The sequence below is a fragment of the Leuciscus leuciscus genome (assembly GCF_965113295.1).
Source record: "Leuciscus leuciscus genome assembly, chromosome: 10".
Lineage (NCBI taxonomy): Eukaryota > Metazoa > Chordata > Actinopteri > Cypriniformes > Leuciscidae > Leuciscus > Leuciscus leuciscus.
In genome coordinates, this window is record NC_138734.1 from 31,203,610 (window position 1) to 31,230,951 (window position 27,342).

Here is a 27,342-nt window from a genome sequence, read left to right on the forward strand (position 1 = left end):
TTTTCTTTTTTTTTTTAAAGGGATTTATTATTAAATAAATTAGCTATTAATTTCCAATCAGGTCAATAGGATCAATTTATAAAAACAAGAACCTAAAAACGTGCACAAAGATGTAAACAGAGTGTAAATGGGATAGTTGTCTTATAAATACATTTACATAAGTATATCAGATCGGGTCACTGACTGTTGGAAACTCCCTTTGAGACACAATGCCATAAATGGTGTAATATTCAGAAAGAGAACTTCTGGGAAAACGGGGCTGACATCAGATCTTGTTATTTCAGCTGTGTTAAGGACATATTTTTAAGGGCCTAGGCATACTTTCAGTGTCTGTGACACAGTTCACTCAGACCTACTTTTGCTGCCAGCTGTTCAACACAGCCCAGTTACATAAGAACCCCTGGAATTAAGACTTTCTCTATTTTCATAGAGATGTAATAGCATTTGAGTAATTAAGAGGTCAGCGTCTCAACATTGCATCTCTGCATTTAACTAAACATGTCTTCTGCGATGTCAGATACAAAATGAAGCAAAACACTTTTAAAATCTTAGTTACCTGTGAATCGTTTAGACTCATGTTTATATAGACAGTCTCATTTTATGTTGTGGGAGGTGCAGACCTTGTTGTGCAAATGCCAGTTGACTCACTTACACCTACTATTCTTCTTGAAATTTTCAGGATTTCAAAGTTGTTGTTCCACTTGCTCATCCACTTTCTTCATCTGCATAGAAATCTTCCTTCTTTTATAAGATCACTTGCACTTCTTGGTTACACAGAGATTTATATAGAGATCAAATTAAAGAATTCAACATGATAAAATAATATTTATTAAAAGAAGGTTTTAAGGGAACACAAGGAGTGGTTATTTATTGGCTCAAATCTACACAAAACCATGTGTCTTTCTTCTTTAATAAACATCTCATCTTCTCTTGCAACTAGCATTCAAGTGGAAAAAAAACACATGCGCTTGCGTTTAATATCACATTGAACTAAAGTGTATTAACTTATTAGTAATGTATTCATTAAAAAAGGTATAACAAAAATATTTGCAAAGAAAACTCACAAAACTAGAACTAGTATTGCTTATGAAATTTAGCAAAGGGAGCGCACAAATATTACAATTCATAAAAAGCAAGCATGATGCATCACAATTTGCATTGTTGTAACTTTATATTCCTTTCTTTTTTAATCATCAACCATGAAGAAAATGTCTTGAGAAGCCCTTTTGAACAAAAGCTTATGCTAAACATAAATAAAAGAGTATTGTTTTGGCTTAAAAGAGTCCATCCAGTGTCCCATTTTAGGTTTTGAAAATAAAACAGTAAAATATGTGCCCCCCTCCAAAAAAAAGAAGAAAAACCAACATCAAAGTAATTATGTGGTCTTTGTTTGTTCCGCCATGCATGTTCTTTGAAGCCGGTCAACCAGTGGCATAGAGGCTGCGCCCATGTGCAAGAGTTTGTGTGTGTGTGTGTGTGTGAGTTGTTTATTCTCCATTCCTCTTTATTTGTGATTGTTGTTCAGGAAAAGAGGCTGCGTGAATACTGGTTGCTTCTGCGAGCAGGCAACAGGAACCGTTCGTCTATAGTCACTTGTTTCACAGGGACACATGGGGGAGGAACACCAGGAGATCCCCATAAACCACAGTCCAGCTGCCATGTCAACAAATGTGCCATGGAAACTGTTTCTAGGTGGCACGCTCCTGCCCGTCCACTTCCTGTTTGGTTCTTCTCAGATTGCTTTTCATTTTGACAAACTCTGGGGTGTTTTCTTGCTCCTCTTCATTCTTATGTTGATCCAGTTCCAGCTAAACAGGAAAAATATCATTTTGGTCAATCATTTCTGGATCCGCTCATTGGGACTATGTCTTGGGATGTGAGGGGACATACCTGTTCGAGCGTCTCTCGTCTCTTCATGAGCTCGATCTCAAGGTCCGTCCTTTTCTGGTGTGCCTCCTGCTCCTCTTTCTGAGCCTTAAGCACCTGGTCTCTCTTCCTCTTCTCCATCACTTTCTGGAGTTCTGGTTTATTCTGCGGTGCGAGGCCCCTGTGATAAAAAAAATAAATATAAATAAAAATCAAGGAGATAATGAAAACACTTGACAAAAAGTAACTAGATTTTAACATTTTCTGAAAAATGGTGTGGTTATTAACACTGCAAAACTCGCCACCATGATGCAAGAGTGATAATAGATGGTTGCCAGGGTGTTGCTATGCAGTGTTCTGGGTCATTGCTAGGAAACCCAAGTCAAAAGAACCCACCCTAAAGTCTAACACTGTGTCTACAAAGGATGTGAGCGGCGCGACGCAACTCGTCAAAAGCAAATAGAACCCATTATAATCAACGATGCTGTCTACACTGGATGCGGCGCGACAACATATTCCTGACAGTAAACTGATGCCATGTTCTATTTCAGACGAACTTCAAGCATTCACGCTACACTGTAAAAAATTATTGCTGTGATTATTTATCCCAACTTAAAATTCAACATTAGAATAAGAAACAATGTGTTGTTTCAAGTAAAAAAATTGTGTTTGTGCAACTTAAAATATTAAGTTTAGTTAACTTTATTTAAGTTATCTCAACAAATTTGAAGTTGATATAACTAATTGCAGCAACATTTTTACGGTGTACTTCTGACACGAAGAATAAATGGATTTGCAACAGTTGACAACTGTCACGTTTGGTGAAGACATGATGCCTCAAGTCCTTCAAAGCAAGTCTATGGGAGTTTTTTGATAATGTTTTTATGATCCATAATTGTAAATCTAATCACTTAGAAAAGTAACAGCACACCTCTTTTCAAAAAGTTTGGGTTTAAAACCATAACATAATCCATTTCATGACTTTGTTCAGAGATTTGACTCAATGAAAGAGCAAAATGACTCTAGCACACTTCAGGGTAATAATCCATAGGGTTACATAATGTGACTGAAAATCCAGATTGCCCCAAATAGTTGTAATCCAGTATGGATGGATTCCTGGGTGGGTTTTAGGGATTGGAATTGGTTCGTAATGTCCAGAAGCTGCTGTACATTTAGAGCATATGGATGTACTTTGCTGTGACATCTTTGTTGCGTAATTCTCAATCTCATGTTTCTCAAAATGAACAAGCCTAAAACCAGTTGTTTATGAAACACTTCCAGTTAACTCATTTGAAATGAACTTCAGAGAAACACATCTAGTATATTTGGAATAATAAGAGTCAACTGATGTGATTGACCGATGCCAATGTGATATCTAAAAGGGCAGATGACTGAGAATAAAACAATTTAATGATAAATAACTACAATATAATATTTATTGAAAATGCCTGGCTAATGTAACAATTCATAATTTATTTCACATTGCTAATTTTTTCTAAAAATAAAACTATTAAACTAATTTTCAGTTGAAAAAACATTTTTTTAAAATTGAAACAAACCTGATATAATATAAATATTAAAACTTAAACTATTAAAAACTTGAAATGTTGACATGGCAAATAACTGAAAAGTTTAAATTGAAGTCCTAAAATTGCTTTTGTAAAAAAATTAATTAAAATTGTTTCAGCTTTTTGTTAAAAATTATAACTAAAATGAAAATGAAAACTGAAAATATAAAAAAGCTAATTCAAAATATTAATATATACTATATAATAAAATGTATAAACAACAAAACAAAAAGTCTTCTTCTGCTGTATTTTAACATGATCCAGCTCTTTGCCTGGCACACCACAGACTTGCTGACTGCTTTGTAAATCCTTCCAAAACTTGTAGACTTGTCTAGACTAGTATGAAGAAAAAACTAGAGGAGCTAATGAGAAAATCAGAGCTGAGAAAACAGGAGATTAAATGTTTTGGCTATTTGGATAGCGGTTATATAACTATATGGCTCCCAAATAAATAAAAAAAACATGGAATTTACGTGAATCTCTGCCAGGTGAGAGTAGAAACCACATCTGCCCGTTCTCCATTTCTGTGTCATGTCATTGATTTAGTTTCTGAACACTATTTTACTTTCTCCCTCCAACTATTCATTCTTCTCTGAGAAATAAAAACGGCAGCACATCAGACATTAATCACATGGGTGGAGTGTGTCTGTTGTGCAGGTTACTTTATGAGTGCAATAACAGATCAGCTACATGCCATAAACTTGATACGAATAAACAATGCATTGGTGTATGATTCAGGGCACAGATCTTATTGATGATTAAATCCATTAGCAATATGTGTTGCCAAGCGGAAACTAATAAAATGGTGCGTTTCCATCACAAGAAAAGAAGTCCAATCCAATTTGTCTTTTGATATTTAGACATCTTTGCTCACTGGAAACAGTGCGAGTTATTTTGATATTCTCAACTCGGAGTCTAAACCAGTGGTCTCAAACTCAGCTCCTGGAGGGCCACAGCCTAGCAAAGATCAGCTCAAACACTAATTAAACACACCTGGTCCAGCTAATCAAGGTCTTCGGGATTACTGGAAACAACTCTGCAGGACAGTGGCTCTCAGAAGCTGAGTTTGAGACAGCTGGTCTAAACTATTTCAGTAAGGAAAGAATAAATAGACCCATTCCCACATTCAGGCTTAACATGGAGCCTTTTCAAAGTCAACTCTTCATTGGCCTCTTGAGCTTTGCTGGTTGGTACATTAGTCTGTCTAGTGGACTTTTTGAAAGCCATTGTCTTTCCTTGAGCCAGTATTAATATAAGGATGTGTACTTGTCCATAGGTGTGGTTTTATGTTTGCATTCTCATTGTCGTTCAGAAATAGTTGGGTCCGTGTAAACAAGCTATATTTCTTTAGTGAATTGATTTTAGGATGATAAATCGGCTTGCCAGACTCTGTATGTAAAAGGATAGTTCACTCAAAACTATCATTTGCTCACCCTCACGTCATTCCCATCAGTGTTGTTCTGAGTGTCCATACATTGAAAATCAATGGGGTCCAATGTTGTTTTGAATATAATTTGGAAGAAAGCCAGTCATACAGGTTTGAATGACATACAGATTGCCAAAGTTTACTTTTTAGGTGAACTATCCCTTTAAGACTGATGGTTTTACTGTAGCTGTGCCTGGGAGGAAAAGATTAAAAATACTTTTGCTCTGTGAATGGATAAGGTACAAACATCTTCAGGAATGCCAGTGTGTGTCGTCACCGATTATAAAACACTGCCGTTTGCTGGAACACACTGGTCCCTTGGAAACTGCTAGAAACAGACACTTTGTCCTTATTTGTGGTTACTCATCACAGACAGCTGGGCAATATAACAGAAAAAAAGGCGAATGAGACAGATGAATAGAGACAAAAAAGAAACAAAGCAGAGGCCGGTCTCGATTACATAAAAGACCACCCTGCTCCACAACCCGATACATTATCTAATATATGATGCAACAGACTATATATAACCTGACCTTCATCTCTCCATCACTCTGTGTTCTTCACCTTCTGCCCTGGCTGTAGAATTGATTTCACAATTCTGAGTGTACAGAAACACTTTGAGTATTAGTGTACAGCAGGGTGGGAGGCAGACAGAGGGTGGGAGGTGGACAGAAGGTGCGTGTCAGAGAAAGAGAACAGAGAAAGGAACATAGAAAGGGTAGGAGGGAAGTCTAGGGGATGCTGTAATCCTTCTTATGTAACTCTCCATCTTTCAGAATCCCTCTGAGCACCACATCTGGAACTAATCCCATTTAGATTATGGAAATGTTCCCTTTTCCTAAACCAAAACAAGCACACACCCTCAATTATCCATTATCCTCAATTATCTCTAGCAAGTAAGACTCCATAACATCTTAAGGAAAAATACAAAAAGTGTGAAAATTGAAATTAGAGCCCCTCTTTCTTGAGGGTCTTCATGATCTCAAGGCCCGCAGTGATTAGATCTAATGTACATCCACAACCCCATTCGTAAAACCCCTTCATCGCCACTAAATAAACTAAGTGTTTAGTTCATTTAGCAGGGACAATGGACAGTCCATGACTGCCCCAAAAGTAGCTAAAAAGCTAAACTTCATCTGCAGTCTCTGGGCAGAAAAAAGTTTGATTACACTGGAGATATTGTATATACATCCGTACCGTACCGAAACGTTACACCTAAGGATGCACGATATATCGGCCACCATATCGGTATCGGCGCACTTCAGATGCGCACTGTTCGCCATGATGGTTTTGAATTGCTTGAATATGATTTGAATCACTTCAAAAAAGGAAAGTACAGTTAAGTGTAACATGTACTGCAAGTCTGTCATATAGTCTACATAAAATTATAATGAGAACATTATAATTGTGTGCTTGGTATATGGCTTTTATTGGTGAGACTTTTGTTTTTGTAATCAGGCTCTCAAAAATTATATAAAAATTTGGATTAGGATTTATCGGCCAATATATCGGTTATCGGCTTTCAAATATAAAGAATTATCGGTTATCGGCCAAAATGTTCACATCGGTGCATCTCTAGTTACACCTCTACACCAAACACTTTTGGAAAATGTTACTTTAGAAAAACGAGTGATTTATACAATGTTTAATGTCACATTTTGTAATATTTGCGTCTTTTATTTTTGTAATATGGATTATTTTGTCATCCAGTTTTTTAAGGAGGCACTGCCTTCCTTGCCTACTCACAGTAACAATTGAATATTTTATTTATATAACAAAACATTTTTTTAAACAAATCTAGACATTCTATTCTCTCTCTTTAATACAAAACCTGCGCTTGTTTGTCTTTCAAAAATTTGTACTATTCTGGGGGCAATCATGGAGATTTTTCTCACCCAAGAATTTTTTTTTTATAAATTGTAAATTGAATACAATAAATTATGCAAGCAACACTATTTTACAAATCAGCAGACCTGCATGAAACAAAGACTTACAGGTATAATAACAAAGCAAAATCTAATATTTTCAAGTACAATGCCTGGAACCTACTTAAGTATACATTTTCTCCTGATTGGGAATCACTGGAAAAGATCCCCAGCGGAGGATTCGGATTCTCTATTCCTGCACAAACAGATTTCTACATGCTCAACTAATGTGGGAGGTGAGAATCAGTGGACAGGAGTTTATGTAATCATGCTGGTAACCGAGACTTCGTGTGTGTTATACATTTCTTGCAACATAAATGACTTGTGTCGTGACATATCAGTTTTTGTTCGCATCAAAGCTGCAAGAACAACTTCTACCCTCAAGGGATCTTCCTAATAACTTCCAACTGCAAAAGAAAAAACTGTTTTACGTAATAAGGAGCATGTGTATACACTTGCTGTCGCAATTCATCACCACTGAGAATGAGAGAGACGGAGAGAAAAAAAAGAATGAGGCAGAGAGGACTAGAACGAGTGACTCAAACTTATTGTTTCCAGAGCATTTTTCCCCGGTTCCTGTCTGCCTAGATACAGGACACAATGACAGAGGGATCTGCCAGGGGGAAATCATTCATCTTATCCTGAAAGTCCTCTAGGTAGCATCAGCTTTCAGAAAGACTAACTTTTTAAGAACTCATTTCTGAAATATGCAACAGTGGAATGCCTCAAATTGATCTTTATATGACGCATAACAAGTCATACAGGCATTTATCAGAGAATGTTTGATTCTGATTGATTAAGTGTGATGAAATGTGGTTGGATATTTTCTATGTGTTATATAATATTTTTTCATATCACCCTGTTATATGAAAAAGGACGGCAATAAGGACTTGTTTCAGGTTTAACGTCATAAATAAAAGAGTTTATAATTGGTAACAAAAACGAACAGTGAATTCTGAGACACAGAGAAAAAAGAACAGATGTAGGAGGACTGATCTAATGTAGGCTGTATGTGCATCACCTTTTCTGGTTCATAAGGAGCTCTCTGTGTAGGTCCTGGTGGTTTCTGGAGGACTTCACCGGGTTGAGGAGTTTCTTGGGTTTAATGAGGTCATCACCATCACTGTCCATATAGTCCGGCTCTGCCATGATGCTCCGCACACGGGACAGTCCCTCTGGTATGTCTGCCTGGTCCAGACCTGAGAAAAAGACATAAAAAGACATACATTTTAAAATGTTACAACATAAACAAAAGGTGCTGCAATTAAATAAATAAATAAAAAATTAAAAGTGCCAAAATAATACAGATGTAATTAGTATGCACACAGACCACAGTCATGACAAAAACCGCACATTGATCAATAGTTAAGTGTTTATAGAGATAGAAATATGCATATATGACACAGTTATGCCACGTAAAAATTCTTTGACAAATCAGGTGTTTGAAAAGCATAAACCACATTATCTGCATTTTAATATGTCAACAATAAAACAATATTTTTGACATAAAACAACAAAGAATTAAGTTTGCCCAAATGGCCCATGGGATCAAAATACATATTTAAAAAAACATAATAATATTAATAATAATAATTGTAGGATATATAGGGGGAAATACATACTTCTGGTTTCACTGAAACTTTCATATCAGGCAATAAAACTCTCTCTTGTTGGTTTATCTGATATTATTAAATAGAAGATGAATGATGAGCCCATGTGACTTATCTCACATGGTTATTTGTTTACAGCTGGATGGATAGCAGACACTAGTTTTACACTAACAAACAAGCATGTACCATTTATCACACAGGCAATTAAAATGTTGAAACAACCAGCAATTTGATAAACTATATCTGAATAAACATGATAAACACCACTTGAAATACTTTACATTATAGTATCCATGTGACACACATATATGTGAAAAACATTAAGTACATGTAGGTCAACTCAGTATTTGGGTATTTTTTCTCCATTTAACTATTCTAATAATTAATAATATCAAATTATACTTTTTTAACCTCAATTAGGATACAACATATATTTGCAGGACTATTTTAAAATACAGTGAAAAGGTGAATAAAACATTAAACGACACAGCATCTAAAAATGTACACTTTCACTTCTACATTAAACCTAAAATTGCACTGTTTTCCAAAAAAAATGCATGTCCATGTTATCTGCCAGCTACTCGCATACATTTACCCCTCCAAATCTCACCTGGAAGGACTGGAAACACGGGGTATCTGAACATGGTTGTCATCTCTGCGTTTGAGCGTAATTCAAAATCTCAGGATATTAGGAACTACTTCCCACAGCTAGATGAAACTGCAGCTCTGTATCTCCGACAGAGCGCTGCGCACTATAAACAGCTCTTCTGACTCCGCCTGATGCTTTATTACCTAACAGCCCACCCACCCCTGCCAGAGCAGCTCCCTCAAACATCCCGGTTAATCTTTCATCACCCGAGATAGAAACATCAAAGAGTGTGACCTCAAATACACGCCAATAAAATGATGAACACTCCCAACTAAAGAATTCACACAGGTGTGCTTCCATATATAGAAGAAACTTTGAGCTTAGAGCTATTAAAAGAAGGAAAATATTGAACGAGATGGGGATACAGAAATGTAAACAATATTTCAAAGTGCTCATAAATCAGGGGTGTTATTTTTGAACACATTAATGTGCATTACCTCTTTTATAATCTTCTTATAACCTTAAAAATATGTAATTGATTTAGAGTAAACAGTGCAGGTTTTTGGTGTACAAGATGGCATACTGTGTCTGTATTTATATCAAATAATGAAATAAATAAAATACCAACACTGGTCTGACTCTGTAATAGTTTATTACAGAATCAAAGATGTCCAAGTAGCCTATTTGTGGTACGTAGTGTAGTACAATTTGAGCTGCAGTTCATTTGCTAACCACTAGAGGTCAATCACGCCAACAACCAGACATGAGCCAAATGACGCACGAGCCTTGAGTTTTCACTGTCCTGACATAATTTAATTTTAAGGAACAATATGCGGACATTCCAAACACAGAGCGAATGCTTCAGACCCAAGGGTGAATTATGTCTCTGCTTGAAATGTGTGACACTCCTTCAAGGACAAAATCAACACTCTTAATAGGCCATGTTTGCTTACAGCCTTTTTCAACAGTCACTGTTTAAATACATGTAATTGAGTAGCAACATACGTGCTTTTGTATTTTGTTGCAATAACTTTAGTATTTCCCGTTCTGATATGTTTGCCCATGCCTATCACCTCAGTGTTATTTACAACCAGTAATTTCATTATGCATTCAGGAAGAATACCTTGGGGAAAGTGGATGCTGGTGTTATTACCCTAATGCTGTGCGTCAAAGGCAGCTGTATAATGTGTGTAGCTGCACTTAAGGTTCCTTTTGACATCAGAGTAGTTCCTGTTGACATCAGAATGTGTTGAAAGTTTGTGCTGAGAGTTTCACAAACTCTGAACATTTCTCAAGTCAACATGGTACAACGATCTTATCTAGTTAAAAGGATAGTTCAACTGAAAATGAAAATGATTCTTTTGATGTGAATATTTTGAATGAATCAATTGATTCAGCTGACAAAACCGCTCTGGGGTGCGTTTCCCAAAAGCATCATTAGCCAACTATGTTCACAAGATCCGCTGAATTGCGTTGGTAACGACGGAAGTTGCGACCATAGTCTTTGGGAAACTCACTCCTGAATGATTATCAGACTGATTCAGTTTTTTAATTCCCTGACTTCAATCGGTGATCTTGACAACGTGGTTATCGATAAGGTTATCAGTGAATAAAGACTTGCAGTCTGTTTCCTTCTCATAATTATATTAATTGCTCTCGCTATTATATTGTGTCAATATGGCCCAAAAGTCATAAAACACTTTTATGGCGCTTTTTTTCCAAACCCTCATTCACTGTAATTGAAAATTTAAAATATTTTGACTTTTGTATTCTGCAGGGGAAAAGTCATACAGGTTTGGAACATGAGAGAGTGAGTAAATATCTTTCGCTTAAAACAGGTATATAACTGATCATTTCTATAAATATGTAGGCCTATAAACATAGTGTGAACTACATTCCACTTCATGTCACAGTATCAACAACCCTTTTTGCAAGGTTTGTGTACTGCTTATGTGCTTAAGTCTCTGCACATGGAGCCCTGCAGGACAAGTGCATTTATTAAAAGGCTCAGATCTAGCTTTTAATTACAGAGCTGCACTCTTCAACCCTGCATAGAGCACAGACGCCTCTATGGTGACCACCACAACACTAAAGCATGGGTGGGTCCAAGGCTGAGCATTTCAAAATATGTTCAGATCGATTGTGCATTGATAATGACACACCAGACAGAGCATTTATTTGCATGCATACCTATGTTTGTGCATGTACTAAAGGAATGCTTGTAAACGGTTTAGTGACTCATTAAGGAGGACTGGAGGTGTTAGGCAAGCATCTGTTTGCCAGTCCTCAGATTTGTACCTTGTTCCAGCACAGACTTGCACATGAAGGGGACAGCTCTCATTTAACATCACAATACTCATGGGCGATCATGCATGTCAGCCAGATTTGCATTAATGTTTAAAAGCTGCAGTGCTTTTGTTCAAGGTTCACTTGAAGTTAAAGGGATAGTTCACCCAAAAATGAAAATTCTGTCATTTACTCACCCTCAAGGTGTTTCAAACCTGTATGAATTTCTTTTTTCTGCTGAACACAAAAGAAGATATTTTGAAAAATGTCTGTAACCAAACAGTTGGTGGACCCCATTGACTTCCATAGTATTTTTTTTTTCCTACTATGGAAGTCAATGGGGTCCATCAACTGTTTGGTTACCGATATTTTTCAAAATATCTTCTTTTGTGTTCAGTAGGGGTGCAACGGATCAAAAAACTCACGGTTCGGATCGTTTCTCGGATCAGAGTCACGGATCGGATCATTTTTCGGATCAAAAAAAAAAAAAAGACAAGACAAATAAACACAAGTTTTGTCTTTTTGTTTATTAACATTTTAAAAATATTAAATTAAAATATATAAAATCAACAGTGGGTGTGCGACGGGTTCATTCCATGAAGCGTGACTATAAACACACTGATAGCGTTTGTGATGGCTTTAGCCCGGTCTGATTGTGCAACGTTGAGCTCCTGTCAGTGAAACACTAAGGTGATGTCGCTTCAAATGCGTGGCCATGCTTGATGTGTTTCCACGGATGTCCCGATACTACTTTTTCACTTCCGATACGATACCGATGCCGCAGCATATCGGCTATTTGCCGATACCGATATCAATCCGATATTTTTATTTTATTCTTGAACTAATACTACTAATAATAAAATATATGGAAGCACTTTGCTCAATTAGCCACATAAAAACATCTCACTCAAATGGAGAACAAATACTTCTCCAGTATATAGTCCACAACAACAGTTGATAATGAAAGACTGTCACCCTTTATTCAAATGACCTTGAGATATGTTTGGTAATTGTAGGCTACCTGAATGAATTTAAAATTAATTTGCTATATTTCAGATCAATATATTTGTTTCCTTAAAATTTTAATTAACTTTAACGTTATTCTCATCTGAATTATAAATCATTTATTTCTGTATAAAATGATACTACCATTAAAAACACATTTGATTTTCTTTTTTAATCAATGTAGAATGTGTAACTTCAAAATAAACAGATTACTCTGTTTGAGGACAAGAAATGAAAACCAATGCAATATAATGTCCAAAAGATTAGATAATTTTTGCTTTTAAACAGCGTGCGTGTGTGTGTGTGTGTGTGTGTGTGTGTGTGATTGTTCGATCGCGCCCGTGCCTCTCTCTCTTTCTCTCTCTCTCTTTCTCTCTCACTCTTTTTCTCTCTCTCTCTCTCTCTCTCTCTGTCTGACACACACACACACACATTCCAGCCTTACATCGCAGCCTGTTCATTTTGCCGCGTTCATATTTTTTACAGTCTATGGTTCACACCATACGCGAATAGAGAGTCAAATTCGCGTCTAGTTCGATGCTTGAACAGCTTGAATCCTTTCGCGCGTCCAAAGCGAATAGGACGCGCCGCGCGCGTATAATGATAAAGCGAGCGTTTGAAGCGAAATAGACGCGTGTTCCAGGGAAGCCAAAATGCTCCCATACAGGGGATTTATATGACGCGGGGCGTTCAAGCTCCTCCGTTCCTCCGCTCGCCATGACCACGCTGTGTGTGGACTGAACATGCGCACAACTTTTTTTTTTTTTCATAAATTAATCCGCGGATCACGTGTGTGCCGAACCGAAGATATTGATCCGAACGGATCACGGATCAATGATGATCCGTTGCACCACTAGTGTTCAGCAGAAAAAATAAATTCATACAGGTTTGAAACAACTTGAGGGTGAGTAAATGATGACAGAATTTTCACTTTTGGGTGAACTATCCCTTTAAGACTTAAAATTCAAGAAATAGACGTTTAGATCAAATCATTTAAAATTATAACCCTAATTCAAGAGATTAAACTTAACTTGTACAATTCTTAATATGTCTTCAAAATTGGGATATATGCGTGACATTGGAAGAGACGGGTATATCATGACAAAACCAATTTTCCTTGATCTTTTGAAACATGTCATTGCAAAACACACTGTAACTTTCAAGTTCCACCCCAATACAACAAGACTAAGATGGTACTAAGATGCTTTCCATACTTCTTGAAGACATGTGCTTTCCATTCTTCTTGAAGACATGCACATAACCACCACATCTACAAGTCAATGATTGATGTTCACAAACTTGGCCTATATTATTCCTAACACCAGAAGAACTAACAATAAAAAGTGGGAGTGTGTGTGTGTGTGTGTGTGTGTGTGTGTGTGTGTGTGTGTGTGTGTGTGTGTGTGTGTGTGTGTGTGTGTGTGTGTGTGTGAATGGCATTTATATTGTGTTAAAGAGACAGACAGACAGACAGATAGATAGACCGATAGATAGACAGACAGATAGACAGACAGATAGATAGATAGACAGACAGACAGATAGATAGATAGACAGACAGATAGACAGACAACAGTTCTTTGGAATTGTAACTTTGTAATAATTTGGAAACTACATTGCCTGGAATTCTAGCAATTAAGGCACAAGGAGATTTCACTGGAATTGTGGAAAAAATAGAGTTTATAATGACTTGGATGGCCGTTATCAACCCTCTCTTCCAGACACACACACACACAAATTCACATGCCTACACACTTCCACAATTAAAGCTGGGGAACTGCAAAAAAGAAAACACCCACACCTCCCTTTGAGCACTAACCATTACTGCAAATGATCACACAGCGACATCATGATTTCTGAGTGGATATATACTTGGAACATTGTTTGTGCAGATTTGCTAAGACTCATGCTGTTGCATGACTTCTTTCTAAAGATGACTTCCACAATTCACAGGCTTGAAATGTGACCCCAACAGCATGATAGGGAATTTCAATACAGACTGTTGCAATACTTTCAACAATATGGCCCAATATGTATTTGGATTATTTTTGTTTTTAAAGAATGTTATTGATTTTATGGTCTACATCATAATAGGACAAAACAGAGGGAAGCCGCACCTTAATCAATCACCCTTTGCTTCCTTTTCCAGTCATCTCTCCTATGCCCACACACACAGACCTTGAACGAAGACATGGGGCGGCAATAACAGGAAACAGACAAACTCAAAAAAAAAAAATCCCTTGCCATTTTGGTCACATTTTGGAGATGAAAATGAAGCTATTTGTGAGACTCAAGTACTGGGACACACACAGAGAGAGATGAGGAGGAGGTGGAAAGGATGCCACTTCTTTGTTCCGCTCTCATTACGGACAGAGACATGCAGGGAGGAAGGGAGCAGCTGGCAGTCTATTGCACCATCTGACCCTTATTGGGCACCGTTTACACACGGCAGGAGGGTATATTAGCCCCTCCCCGATCCCAAAATCCCTTTCACTAGTACTGTAGTGCTGTCACTTTCACCCATTCTTAATAATGTATTCATTTCTAACCTAACACTCAAGAAAACCCTTTTCTAAACAAAACCTAACCCTACTTCTGGCATAAAGGCCTTTCCGGACCATCCCCCACATCCCACCCCACCAGTCATTACAGACCACAGAGGTATCAATTCGTATCAACAGTTCTCTAGACGATTCATTTCTCCTCCTCATTTTCTCTTGAACCGCCTGTCTTCTCATAACAGGAATGAATCAGACCGCCACTAACCAGCTAGAGATCTGAAACTGATTACATGTAATCCTTTAAATGAATAGTCCAGGCTAAATATGCATCAGTGGCCACATAAACAAATGGACTCACTAACTCTGATCTTGGGTAAGTATACTGTACATAAAATTTTGCTTGTTTTTACAAATTGAAACAGGGGTCTTATTCTTAGCATTATTTACATAGTTAAGTCACCTTTATCATTTATAATCACTCAAAAAGAGTGATCTTAAATATGAACAATTAGCCAATCGATGCACACACAAATGCAAAAGTTTGGTTTAGAAAACTTACATTTAGAAGACCACAGCAAAAAACAGTCACACTCATCCTAAACAGATTTTTAAGCTGATTATCATCTATTTAATTAAGCTGGGCCAGTGGAAAATGTTAAATCTCATAAACCAAGGGTTCTCCACAGAACAGAGAAATCAACGTTTATGGGTTTCTCTTGAAGGGTCAGAGGTCAGACACTTCATCTTACTAGCATTAAACTGCTTGACTCACCCCCAATACATTAGCCATTCAAATGAAAAACAGAAAATAATTGGACTCCACAGCAATAAGGTTGAAGCCTAAACTGCCATCTAAAGTCTGTATGATTAAAACATGTCACTTGTACAAAGCACAACCCTGTTACAACTACAGTCGAACTACAAAATAACAATAAAAACCGATACTGTCCATATGCCAATGCTGAGACAAAACACCAACACAGCGCCTGCACTCATGCCATCTGTGGACGCACCTGGGCATTGCTGTTGGGGGTTGTGTGTCTGCTGTGGTGCAGAAGAGCTCGGTTATACACTAATAAACACAGGAATCAGGTCAAAAGAGATAAGTGCATCTGGACTGACATATTTCTCACGCTTGAACCAAAACAAAAAATACAATCTCTATTCCTTTTGCTGCTCTCTGGTGTCTGTGGATGTCAAAAACAACACTACATGCTGCAAAGTCAATAGGCTTGATTAATGAAACAATGTTGACATACAATATGGCAAATAATGTTTTGCAGCTGTAAACAGCTTGTATGAGACTATAGCTGGATCAGGATGAAAGGTCTAGAATTATTCAAATTTCCGGTCTGAGTGAAGGCAGGACCTCTGGCATTTCAAGGCCTGACCTCGAGTAGCCCACAAGAAAATGAGGTCATGTGATGAAATGTCAGGACACTGCTGCATATTGGGAAAAGGAAGCACTTGTTTATGTGTGCAAGCGCAGTGGCAAATGGGAGTCTTCATGAAAAATCTTAGAGTAAACAGTTGCTCCTAGCAGAGGTGTAAAATACTTGAGTAATTTTACTTGATTACTGTACTTAAGTATTATTTTTTGGGATTTTTACTTTACTTGAGTACAATTAAAAATCAATACTTTTACTTTTACTTAATTACATTTTTTTAAGAAAAAAAAGTACTTTTTACTCCTTACAATTTTATTTTTAGTCAAAAAGTACTTATTTTTTGGAGATCACTTCATTCTATTTTCCCTTGCTATTACCAAACCAATTGAATTGCGCTCATGCCCAGTTTAATTTAAATGTAATTTATTCTGCCAATGAGATTCGTTTTCACATTCCATGAAATTGGTCAGACATGTTCATTGGTCCTTTGGAAGTGACTTCATGTCGCATAAGAGAGCCTAAGTCCCTCCCCTTCCGGTTGACCACCATGGGACCTTATTTCGGAAAAATATTGTTTGGTAGTCAATGGCGAGAGACAACAAATATTTTGATCTCGTTTGAATTGTGCCCTGAATTACACATATGATGTTTGTCAATTTAAAAGATACATTTTAAAGTCAAGAAAGTCTTAGTTTGATGTAAAACTGTTGAGGTATAAGACTGTGAAAATACGTAATTACAAAGACTACAAACCCAAAAGGCAACCATGTGACGTCATACCTTTTCTCTAAATGAATGAAGCTAACTTTACTGAAGCTAACGTCTGTCATTTTTTCTGTAGTCTTACGTTATAATCGTAATGTTACGCAGTCATGCCTGAGTGTTTTGTACCAGACTGCACACATACGAGCGACAGTGACATACATAGTGCGAGACGAGAGATGTAGTTCATTAAGCGATTTTCACATAAAACTAAATGTTACTCTTCTGTTTTATGACAAACTGCGACTTTCTTGACTTTCATAATTATCTTTTAAATTGACAAACATCATATGTGTAATTCAGGGCACAGTTCAGACGGAATAAAAAGATAAGTTGTCTCTCGCCATTGACTACCATACATATTTTTTTCGAAATAAGGTCCCATGAGCCGGAAGCGGAGGGGAGGGACTTAGGCTCTCAATGCACAGCACCTCAACCTGGAAATTAGAGACATTATAACAGTCAATCAGTGGAAGAAAATGGAGGAAGAACGTGATTCAGCTGCGAACCTGTGGCCGTACCGTAGCAAATTCTTTTCTTTTAGTGGTAAAAGTATGTTTAGTGGATTGTTTAAAGCATGTTGCATACTGGCATTAGATAGTAGTCTTATAGTTTGATAATTAAATACAATTAAATACAAACGTTTCTAAAGCAGGATAAAACCTTGTATGTGGTTCATTCACTTCATGTTTTTAGAGATTAAAAGCTTAAACAAAAATCTCTAGTTTTCATTCTTGCTTTTACTTTTACTCTTTTAATACTCAAGAACAATTTTAATGTGGTACTTTTTTACTTTTACTCAAGTACGATTCTGGCCAGTTACTTTTAATTGAGTAAAATTTTCCCTCAGTACTTGTACTTTCACTTGAGTAACATTTTTACACCTCTGGCTCCTAGTGACACAATTCGTAGAAATGTGGGCGTTTCCTCTTAAAAAAAGTAATTCAGAGAACATCTTAACCCTTAAAAGAGGACTTAAGGTCCAAAACTGTTAGGAGTATGGACGGGGACTGGTTTCTTTTGCAGCTGAGAAAATGGACAAAACGTGAAGGAGAAGAAATGTGTGGCACACAATGCATGTCATTGAGTTAATAAGACCCTACACATTAGATCGTGCAGAGTCATGTTTGTGACCGATCTTGCTAACATCTCCGACAGAAATGGAATAACTACAGTAACATATTTGGCAACAGGAAAATGCAACAATGCAACAGTGATGATTTGGGTTTGTCACAACCTTCTATAAGCAAAGTGATCACCATCAAATACAGCACTTTCAGAACCTTAATGTGTCGCTGTTCATTTCCTGTCAAATATGTTACACTCAGAAAAAAAAAGTACAAAGGCTGTCACTGGGACAGTACCCTTCAAAAGGGTTCTAATATGTACCATCTAGGTACTAATATGTACACGTTTGGTACCAATCTGTACCTCTGAGGGACTTAAATGCACTCTTTCGGTACAAAGGTGTACCTTTTGAAAAGGTAAAACAGGAAAAATTACACCTGTAATTTAATTTCTCAAAGTGAGGGCTTAAAATAGACCCTATACTTAAAAAAGCGTTTTTGTTTTATCTTCTTGGACAACCAAACACGGATAAAATCACAGTTGGGGGGTCTGTCCCACCTCCTCACTAAGATGAAAGTTGTGTCTTTTTCTCGCTTAAGAGTTGCTCTCAGATTGGTCCTAAATCGCCCATAAGCTAAGACTCCAACGTAGAAATTTAAGCTAAATTAGGAACTTTCTGAGAGGATTCGGATACGGGCGCAGGTCTTTTGTCCTTAAAAGGCTCATGTTATGCATTTTTTTTGTTAGTCAATAATGTTAGTCAAGTGTTTTTTGAAACAAAACGTCCCAAAATGTAGCTTTTCATGACCTCTCTCGAAGAACACGTTTACACGACAACGGTGTTCTAGAAACGAAAAAAAAAATATTTTGCACTTTCACGTGCAGACAACAACTTTGTCAAAACAATCCCAGTTCACGCTATAGACTGTAAAAAAACATGGACGTAGTGTCAGTGACGTCACCCGTAGGTTTCTGAAGAGCATTTTTGAAGCCTAAAAGTGGGCGCAGCCGGCCGCCGCCATCTTGGCAGCGCGTCACTCCCGGATAACAGAAAATGGGTAAAGAGGCGGGATGTGGGTGGAGCTGAGGTGCCTGGTTGCCAGCAGACAAACGGCTAGTAGTGACAGCAACGGCAATCCACCTGTCACTCAAGTGGCCACGCCCTTAATTATGCAGAACTTTAAGGCTTAATATAACTTTAAATGGATGAGTTACAAAAATTTGTTCATCCCCCTCACAGTTGTCATGAACGGCAAAATTAGCTATAGACCAAAAGCAATTTTTGTACCAGGCTGTAAACACATTTTTTTCTGCGGTAAATTAGGGCATTTTAACATAGGGGATATATGGAATTGGCTCTCTTTCAAAGCCTGTCTCTAGAGGCCAGTCGATGAATTGCAATTTAAGTCACTTCCGAAAACGACAAAAAAAAAAGAGAATATTATGCATGTCAGACCAGTAGTTGGCGATGTCACTTTGAAAAGAAACATTACGTGCCTATAGACTGAATATGCATGCCATCCCGGTACACAAATTCACGTTTTTGACAATAATGGGGGGAAAAAACTTTGCGTTTTTAGGCCCCCAAATAGCCGTTGTCGTAAAAATTAAATGTTGTTATCCAAAATGCATAAAAAAAGTGTTCCATTTTTAGTTGAAAATGGTGTAGTGTAAGTGCCCCCTATGCGCTAAAATCAGATTAAAAAAAAAAAAGCTATCAAACAGGTATATAAATTGACTAAATAACAACCAAGTAAAATGAGTAAGTAGATGTTGTTTGACAGTACGACAGCACAGAGGAAAACACATCCTCCTCACCAACGGCCATCCCTGGGTTAAGGCATAAGAAAAAAAGTTGTGTATGTGAGCTGGTATTGAGTCTATTACTGCATTGTACCAAATTACCAATAGCTATAAATCCATCATGTATGCTTTAGGTACAACAAAAGACACAAATCTTTCACTTGTACACAACATACACTTCATATTTTCACTCTTGCTCAATCAGTTGTGTGGGTCACAACTTTATCTGATACTAAAGATCACACTCTCTCGACATCCGTGTTCAAACATCCGTCACACCACCTACTGCTTAACACACTCATTTGTGCCTTTTCTCAATTCTGTGGGGCTTTGTACAAACTGTAAAAGAAAAAACAACTTCCTGTTCCTCTCACCCACCAACCCCACATGCCCTTATTAACCTCCAACTTTTTCTGCTCTTGGTTCAAGTCTTTACTCTATTCTGTTTCAGCTGTGACCAAACACCAAATGACTATAATGTCTTATGACAGTCATGAGTGAGGGTAAAATAAGAAAGCAATGAGTTGAGTGTACGGTGTTGGAATTAACTGTAGGTTATGTTAGTTTTGTGGGTGTGTTGTTAGAGAGAGGAGCTCCAAAGGAGAGATACTGCATGAATGGAGATTATTCAGCGAGTGCAACACCATGTTGTGTCATACCACTGGAATGTGATGAACCTGCAAAGGCTTTCTAATACACACACAGAGAATTTGCCATCACCTTAACAAAACAAAAAAACTCTTTGAATAGATCTATACATGGCATACAGGTCTTTATAAAAGTTTTTTTAAAGTTTAAATTCAGTCGAACTAAAGCAATAATTCATATTTAGAATATTGAAATATTCATATTATAATTCATATTTAGAACATATCTGAAATTGCAAAGTCCGACTAGCAGACTAAGAAAACGTGGTTATAGTCAGGATTGGTTAAGAGTGTATACACGTTAATTGGACAACAATGGACTCCAAAAGTTGCTCCAACTCTTCATCGCTCACTCTTCTTTAACGTTATTAAACGTTATTAAATATATTAAACGTTATGCATGAAATGCAAATTTATACATCTGGAAAATGATTGGATTGTTGGATCGTTGTCGTGTGATAATCGATAATTAAAATAATGGAATCAAAATTGATAATTCTTGTTTATTATGGAATATTGCAGTATTTAGTATAAATTATTTTCCTTGCACATCATTATTTAAAAAAAAATCCCCCTTCCACTTGCAGTGACATCTATTCCCTTCTTTGATGATGCGTTTACTGGCTTGAGGGCGGGACAACCTGTCACTCACATACGATCACAACAATAGCAAATGATAATGATCCAACGATCCGAACAATTATAGACGGACAAAATTAGGTCCCGTCCAAGCGGCAACCTTCCTGTCTCTCTCTTGAAACCAACACGGAAGTGACTTAAACAGCAATTCATCGACTGGCTGCTAGAGACAGGCTGCAAAAGAGAGTCAATTCCATATGTGTTTACAGCTTGGTGCAAAAAGTGGTTTTGGTCTGTATAGCTAATTTTGCCCTTCATGACAACTGTGAGGGGGTGAATAATTAATTCATAATTAAACATAATTAAGGGCGTGGCTGGCAGGTGACAGGTGGATTGCCGCTGCCATCACTACTAGCCGTTTGTCTGCTGTCTGTTAGCCGTCACGTCACCCCAGCTAATCCTGCCTTTTTGCCCATTTTCATTTATGCCTTCACGTCCATTTTCGTGACGCGCGGTGACACGCTGCCAAGATGGCGACGGCCAGCTCCGCCCACTTTGGGCTTCAAAAATGCTCTTCAGAAACCTATGGGTGACGTCACAGACACTACGTCCATTTTTTTTTTACAGTCTATGGTCCCTGCTGACAGAATACATGTGGTAAAGCACCTGGAGCAGAGATCAGTGGCTGTCTTTGCCTAACATTTATATGTATTATAACAAAATCTCAAAAAATAGTTCTGGTCTTAAAGGAATAGATCATCCAAAACTTAAAACTCTGTCATCATTTACTCACCCTCATGTCGTTCTGTATGACTTTCTTCTACGGAACACACAAAAAAAAACATATTTTGAAGCACTGAAATTTGAATATTTAAAATATTTTCAAAATATCTTGTTGTGTCATGATATAAAGGTGAGTAAGTGATGACAGAATTAAAAAAATTTGGGTGAACTATCCCTTCAAGACAAATGGTGCAAGCTAAACCTAAACCTAAACCAGCATCTCCATGCTCAGGTCACAGTTCCCTCATATACATACTTACTTACACACACCTGACCCGTTCTGGACAGTTGCTTCACCCCTGACCATATGGGGACTAGCTCAGGGGTGCAGCAACTGTCCAGAATGGGTCAGGTGTGTGTAAGTATGTATATGAGGGATCCAGCAACTGTGGGCTATAGAACAAAGAGTGCGGAACAGAGGGCCCATTGATTCTGCTCAGCTGTGGCCAGCACCTGCTGGGTCACAGCTTACGTTAAAGAGGCGTGTGAGAGGTGCTAATGTATGTTTGGGGACGTGTGTGTGAATGCATGCAAAAGGATGTCACATTTAGGATTACTGACTAATGATTTAAGATAATGAAAAATATCGCAGAGCACACTGGATTGATACATTGATCCGTGGTGCTCATGTAGGCAACATGACTTTGAATCTATGTTCATTAATAGACCTTATTCCTCCCATCATTTGCTGTCCTATTTCTATTTTACTATGACTTAAAGGGACAGAAAACTAAATCTACAATTTCACATAGACTACCCATATTCCATAACAAAACTTTCCAGCGTTTACACCGAAAACATCAATTAAATACAGGAATATACAGGAAAGTCTAAAAACTGCAAACACTACCCTTCAGAGGCGTGACAACAAAATGCCAACTGCTGCCTTCATGATAAAGAGGATAAGCCATCAAAGAGTCTGCTGACCTGGCACTGTCTGTCCCCACAGACAGATGTATTTAACCTGAAAGAAAGAAAAACTACAGGTGTCTGCATACCATTTGTGTGTCTGCTTGAAAACAGACAGCAAGTTTTGTTAGTGGTGCTTGCTAAGGGAAGTATCACTATTACTATTGCTCATTCAAGGGAAGTATCACTACTAGGGTTAGTGATCTGAACAATCATGTAACCCTAAACTTCATCAACATTTGTGCTATGGACAATAATGATACCTCAAATCCTGCAGCTTGTTTAAGAGCGATCATCAGATCAATGATTTTTGCATTGCAGATGATATAACAGGTGTACAGTAAGTAACCTAACCACCTAGAACATCCTTGCAACCATCTAGAGCAATGGTTCGCAACTGGTTTGGCCGTGGGACCCACATTCCCCCATGCCACGACAGACATTTTTAGGAATTTGAACCAAGCAAATTTATTTCTCAGAAATGGTTGTCACACACTTTACTTAGCATTAACTCTAAGAATATCGCTAACACTGATGAATAAACATTATTATAAGGTAAGGCTATTATATAGCAGTCCCAAACTAGATTTGTAAATACAATAAAGTTTGTAAGTTGGTATGAGCCACCAAACAATCTTTAAAAAAAAATATAGAAAAATCACACAAAGTGAAAATAAAGTGGTATTTTGGGTTAAGGTTATGAAAACTACCATTACCATGGTAAATACACAATACTAATATGAACTGTTAAACATATGGACACTGAACCTGATGAATATAATGAACATCCTACGTGCAAATCCTTCCCAGCTAAAACATGACGTACCAGTTACATAATTTATAGGTATGTTTGGGTAATTTCATGACTTACCAATTAACAACGTAACTAAGACGTTGTAATTTCATTTGCTCTCTTTATGCATTTATGCCCTTCCGCATTTGCGCGCAAGCACAGTATAACGTTTGACAGGTCAGTAAAGTTTGTTTTTCTGAGGTGAGACTTTTTATTTCATAACAATTTACGAAAATAACATTAGAATAAGGACACTGATATAGCATGACATCTCCTCTGACCACATTAAATCAGAACAACGCATTTGCTTAAACTGTGTCTGACAGCAGAGTCAACAGCATTCACACACATATTCCAAAATAAAAGTCTCACTTCAGAAAAAACATTTAGAACTATGTTTTTGTTGTTTGACTACAAACTCTGCCACCCAAACAAACCTCACTTTTGGGGTGCGACAGTTGATCTAGACTAGAGCATCCTCCCAACCACTTAGGACATCCTAAAAACCACCTACAACTTCCTAGGAACCACCTGATACACACTAGAAACCACACAGAAAATTCTAGCAATTATCATTCTTTCTTCACAAAACTGAGAATATCTAGTTATATTTACAATGGCACATCACCTCTCAAGAGTTTTGGGCATCTATTAAGACAATATGAAATGTTCCACAGGACAGAATGTTTCACCCGAGTCTGTGACATCCTGATTTAGATTTATCTTGTGGTCATGAATCAGACACAATATCCATTAGTCCAGCCTTCCCTCTGCCCTGTGAGCTTTCTTGGACCACGTCGGTTGAGAGAGAAGAGGTAGTATCTGATTGTCATGTTTCTTTGTTTGATTTAGGGAGGGGGGGGGGGGGGGGGATGCGAAACAGAATGCGAAGCAGCTATTGGTCAGATCCGACTAAAGGATTTATAGACAGCTGTCCGTGTCTGGATTACTCTACAGATCTATAATTCACACAACCATAGCCTACACTTAAACTCGTGTACAAACAATATGCAAAAGGTACAGCTTACACACAGACTTTTATGATGGCGTGAATGACACAAATTACAACCACAACAACAAAACAAATAGAAAACAGCATGCAATTTCCTACAACGGAATTCTGAATCTGAAATCAAAACCATTTTAATTGGATGATGCAACTGTGATTCTGTTAAACGCTGTGCTAAATAAATCCCATCCTAACCCAGATTTATTCTCCAAATGATAATTTCTCCAACTCAAACTGCACAAGATATCGCTCTACGCATGTGTTCATTAACAACAAACCGTTATATATTAAACAAAATCCTGCATCACACATGTAACTGCATATTATCTCATTTCTCCATCCTCTTCTGCCTCTCACCTAACATTAAGCCAAAGACGCTTGAGACATTAATAATGGGTTTGGGGGAAAAACTCTTTGTTCGTGCCCCAACAAAAACACAGTATGCACTTCTATTTGACAAAATAATGAATGCAAAACTATCTGTTCTACAACTTCCCATCTTAAACCATCCACCAAACAACAAATCCCAACGTCGACCCATTCTTCAAAACATAACGCAAGCTGTTTAGCATAACAACTCATAATCCAGCCCCTGGGTGTCAACGTCACCACAGAAAACCATGGAAACGAGAAACAAAGAACATAAACATGCACTCTGTGCTTTATGATTTCAAACCCTACATGAATATTGCATCATGCTTTAATGAGCAGATATCGCTCAGAATCCTTTGTGCGGCTGAGACACATATGCAGTCATATTAAAATGATGTATTATCATCATTTTTAATATGTATATGAGATACATGAGAAGGTATGCGTTATAAACGGGCAGACAAGGGAAAACAAAGAGACCTGTCAAAGAACAGCTCTGCCTTAACAGAACAAAGCACATTGAGCATCACGGAGACACACACACACACGTGTGAACACGCAGACCAAAACAAAGATCCATTTCAATGCGTTTCAAGTGTACAGAAAGGCCACTGCCCCACAACAGAAAGTAGTTCCTCTAAAGCAACATGTTCATTAGGTTAATCAATATGCTGCATATAAATGCAAACCAGCATGCACTCAATATGCAGTGTAGACAAATTCAGTCTAGACCCGAGCATGCTGCTGACTCACAGTGTGTTCAGATAGCTGGGAAAAAAATGGTGATTCCCAGTATACCAGGAAACTAAAGCCAAAGTATTAATCTTTAATATTTAAGTGCATTTAATAACCACGTCAAAGTACATAGGCTACACAGTTTAATTGTCTATCTAATTTTCTATATCTCAAAGGAAATCTATTGAGAAAGGTCAAATTAAGGAAGCAGAATGCACCCTGGGTTGACCCCCATGTGTAAGAGCTTGAGAATAATAGCCAGAACAGTTTGGACAGGTTACTTCTTAATGTAACCAACCCATGACCTAAAATGCTGTTTTGTAAGGCTGAGGACATTGTGTGACTACCGAGAGAATCTCTAATCACTCAACTCCACTGTCCTACCACAAGAGACAAGCATCATCATGTACGGGAAGTCTGAAGTCATGTCTTTCTCTCTATCTCACTTTCTCTGTCACATTCACGGTTATACAGAACGGAAACCACACACGGCAAATGATAGGCAGCGTGTGTGTGAGAGAGAAACAGATAAAGAGATAGGCAAATAGAAACTGGAAGACTTGACTAGCACTAGTGGGGGGACTGGTTCAAAGATCAAAAAACAGATGTAAGGCGTTTGACAAAACAGCCTCCAAATTGCAAACACATGTGTTCGGAACCAACCCCTTCCTACCCCCCCAACATCCCCTCTAATACAGAAAACCAGTTTCGATATGATCATACTGAACATTAAACATAAACAACATAGCCTACTGCAACATCTCTACTTACAAGCTGATTAATCAGAGTCAATGTGGAGCATGTGCTCAGATTATGTTCACTTAAACATATTATTTACTGTAAAAGTAATTAAAACAACTCTAAAACATCTATTTTTAGAAATATACAAATATTATTAAGTTCCCCTGTAGCTTTAGTGTAAATGAGAAGGTCTAAGGAATGAATAAGACAAAAGCAACTCCAAACGGAAATCTTTGACACTAAATGAGAGACTGTTGTACAGTGAGGGAAACATGACAAGACAAGACATGACACGTCCCATGTGCTTGGAATTGCTGCTGACTGAACTACTATACTTTTTACTCAACCTGCATGCATTATTACTTTCTGAAATGTAAGTTAGCCTTTTGTTCAGAATGTGAAAATAATAGAATAAAAAAAAATAGAAATAAGAAATTTGATTGATAGATTTATATATATATATATATATATATATATATATATATATATATATATATATATATATATATATTACAAGTTTACAAGTATATAAACAAGAAATATGAAATACGTCTACTTTCATTATTTCAAACATTTGTTTGCCATTGTTCTGTTGCGTTCTGAAGCGCGTGATTTGAGCGCTTTATTGTTCTGTTGCTCATTGTTTGATCTACTGTCTCACACATTCACTATACAATCAATATATCATATGACTCTGTTCATAAACATTGTTTCCAATAACGCGAGTCTCATTTCCACTACGACAAATAACGCGTTTCGATGCAAAGCGTCCTGAAAACAGACACATTCAAACACACACACACACACACACATACCTCAAAATCAGTCCTGAACGGTACTTCTCTATGGTAAGTGACTTCAGATCAACCTCAGTAGGAAAGACATCAGTTCCCCTCTCCTTTTATGAAGGTGTGTCTGTTAAATCTGTTTTTTCTCTCTTGGAAACAGTTCAGTTGTAGACAGGACCCTTAGAAATGTAA

The 27,342-nt window shown here is 37.4% G+C and overlaps 1 protein-coding gene across 3 annotated transcripts; it reads right to left on the bottom strand.

Annotated features, from left to right (window-relative positions):
• Window positions 1-805: 805 nt before the first annotated feature.
• fam107b (family with sequence similarity 107 member B) lies at window positions 806-27,342 on the bottom strand. Of its 3 annotated transcripts, XM_082182780.1 has the most exons (5): window positions 27,178-27,342; window positions 21,814-21,840; window positions 7,807-7,984; window positions 1,891-2,047; window positions 806-1,808 (listed from the first exon to the last, which is right to left on the bottom strand). In XM_082182780.1, the coding sequence occupies exons 3-5, from the start codon at window positions 7,932-7,934 to the stop codon at window positions 1,689-1,691; spliced, it is 405 nt and encodes a 134-aa protein (XP_082038906.1). In that variant the 5' UTR covers window positions 7,935-7,984; window positions 21,814-21,840; window positions 27,178-27,342; the 3' UTR covers window positions 806-1,688. The 3 variants fall into 3 exon arrangements, with proteins under 3 accessions (XP_082038906.1, XP_082038905.1, XP_082038904.1); XM_082182779.1 differs by lacking the exon at window positions 21,814-21,840 and having other exon boundaries at window positions 27,178-27,341; XM_082182778.1 differs by lacking the exons at window positions 21,814-21,840; window positions 27,178-27,342 and adding an exon at window positions 9,006-9,162.